The following is a 2,491-nucleotide window of genomic DNA, read 5'->3' on the forward strand; positions in this document are numbered from 1 at the left end:
CTTCTACATGTATGATTAAATGTTCAAAATTACTGCAGCTTTGAAATCCTTTAAAATACATACAGGTACATGTAATTAAACAACATGGGATTGAAACTTGTGCAATAGATGTACATAAATGAATCAATAAATGTAATATAATTGAACTCACTCCTTCAAAGGCAGTGCTGATAGTTTAGTGAGAGGGTTAAAGAGAACAGTGATATTCAATGGGAGGAGGTCCTTGAGGTTCCCTAAGAGTGGGGACAGCTTCTGAGAGGAAGGAGAGAGAGGATCTAATATCAGGAGAATATGAATAACAGGACCAGAGGAGAGAGGAGGAACAGAAAGAACACTAGAGGAGAGAGAGAAAAAATATTATAAATTTTGGTTAATTACTAAAATTTTCAAGTAGCGATTGGTTGGTTTAGATCTCTGTGCCATTGAGCATGCGCATAATGACACATAGACAAATTGCCAAAAATTAGGTCATTGGCAAGTTTTAATTTGGCAAATTTGTGTCCATGTGCCTTTGAGGATGAGTATAATGGTAAAGATGGTAAACTTGCTATAATTTAAATGATAAAATTTTTTACTACTTGAACCTTTTGGTTTTTATTTTGTTGGTAAGTAAACAGTTGGTACAAAAAAGAAGGTTTTAATTTGGCAAATCACTACCAAAATGCTAAATACATTGCCCACTATATGGTACATGTACAGTGTACCTGTGTTCTTTCTTAAAACTATCCAGTTCTAATCGTCTTGCTTTAGTCTGACTCCGTAACAATGAGGCTAATCTCATGACCAGATCACTACGATATTCGGTGGTATCAGAATCAGGATCAGGCAGAATCAAATCAACTGAATCAATAGCATTTGATATAGTCTGAACGTGGGAACTGATCTCAAAATTATAAAGAGCTTCCAAATCATCAAAAATGAATGACTCCTTAGGACCCAAAGGACCAATCAACTGGAAAAATAAATAAAAACAAATAAATAATTAAACATACATGTACACATACATACATGCATGTAACTATAATATTATATTGTGCTTAATATTTGTACTAACACAAGTATAACTTTTTGTGGCATGAACATTAATAAATGTATCATTCATGTTAAAAGTACTGTTAGTATTAATTAATGGGGAATTGGGATATCATAGAAATACTGTACATCTTCCTAAGTTTGAAGTACCATAATTAATAATACAATAATGGGAAAGTACTATACTCTAGTACATGTACATGTACAACTGACTATAATAATAATTACAATTTAATTTAATTAATGCTTACCCTCCCATTGCTCAGTATGGCTGATGCCCCGGGCTCTAATTGGAGTACCCTCTTCAGAAACTCTCTCTGATACTCAAAAACACTTGAAGACGCCAACTCTTTCATTCTCTTCTCAAAGGCAGCCATTTTAAACTTCTACAAAATAACAATAAATGAAATTTAAAATGCATCAATTTAACAAGTATCAAAATTAAATTTCACTTAATGAAACTAAAAAATTAAAATTAAAATGCACAAAATTACAAAAAGTTCCTCAAATATTTTCAGATATCCAGTACCTCTATATCTTTAAAAAGACCAACAAGCTCCTCCTCATTTTCTAAGCCCCGCCCATCCTCCAGTGATAATAGAAGAGTGAGTGATTGTATGGCTACTGAAGGTCTCTGTGATTGTATAATGGAGACTGATAGTTGATGGATAAGAGAGAGAGAGAGGAGGAGGAGGGATTATCAATAATACCAACACGAACTGTATCTTTAGTCTCCTAATAATGTAAATAAATAAATAAGTAAATAACAGTAATAATTAATAATAAATAACAATAATAAAGACTTAATACCATAATTATACGTGAGCCAAAAAATAATAATAACAACCAACAATAATGAGATATATGTACATGTATTTATATAAATAAACAAACAAACTAAATAATAATAATAATAATAATAATAATAATAATAATCATAAATAAATAAATAATCTAAATAATAAGAGGATTAATTTACCATAAATTTCAATACATTCAAGATCATTTTGTCGACCAGAGGAAGTGGACAAATCAGACACAACCCACAGACTGACTGGCTTCATAGTAAACTCACCTGACAATGAAAGGTATAAGGACATAAATGAGGGTCCAATTAATACATGAAAATATTGTGGGAATAAAATGAGCATAAAATGAATTATTTGTGAATGAAATTTTGCAAAAAATTAAGGGTAAAATTTTTTGCTAATCGCCACAATTTTACTAAAATTACATTATTCAATTATTTTAATCGTCTTTAATTTTTTGCATCTTGCAAAAATTGTGGGTAAAAATGTTGCAAATCAGTAAAAAATAAACTTCGTTTCGAAGATACATTTAAATCAATACTAAAATATTCTTCATGGTATAGTGTACATACCTTCTTTGCTGGTTAAATAGTTCATTTGAGTGGCGACTGCAGCTGAGAGCTGAGCCTTTGTGAGTAATGTAAGAGGAA

General features: G+C 30.9%; 1 protein-coding gene across 1 annotated transcript; it reads right to left on the reverse strand.

Annotated features, from left to right (window-relative positions):
• Positions 1–75: 75 nt before the first annotated feature.
• LOC109587915 (UDP-glucose:glycoprotein glucosyltransferase 1-like) lies at positions 76–2,491 on the reverse strand. The gene is made up of 6 exons (XM_020004128.1): positions 2,414–2,491; positions 2,012–2,107; positions 1,562–1,767; positions 1,284–1,418; positions 705–952; positions 76–334 (listed from the first exon to the last, which is right to left on the reverse strand). The coding sequence occupies exons 4-6, from the start codon at positions 1,407–1,409 to the stop codon at positions 148–150; spliced, it is 561 nt and encodes a 186-aa protein (XP_019859687.1). The 5' UTR covers positions 1,410–1,418; positions 1,562–1,767; positions 2,012–2,107; positions 2,414–2,491; the 3' UTR covers positions 76–147.

This window comes from Amphimedon queenslandica, unplaced genomic scaffold, assembly GCF_000090795.2.
Source record: "Amphimedon queenslandica unplaced genomic scaffold, v1.1 AMPQUscaffold_12392, whole genome shotgun sequence".
Lineage (NCBI taxonomy): Eukaryota > Metazoa > Porifera > Demospongiae > Haplosclerida > Niphatidae > Amphimedon > Amphimedon queenslandica.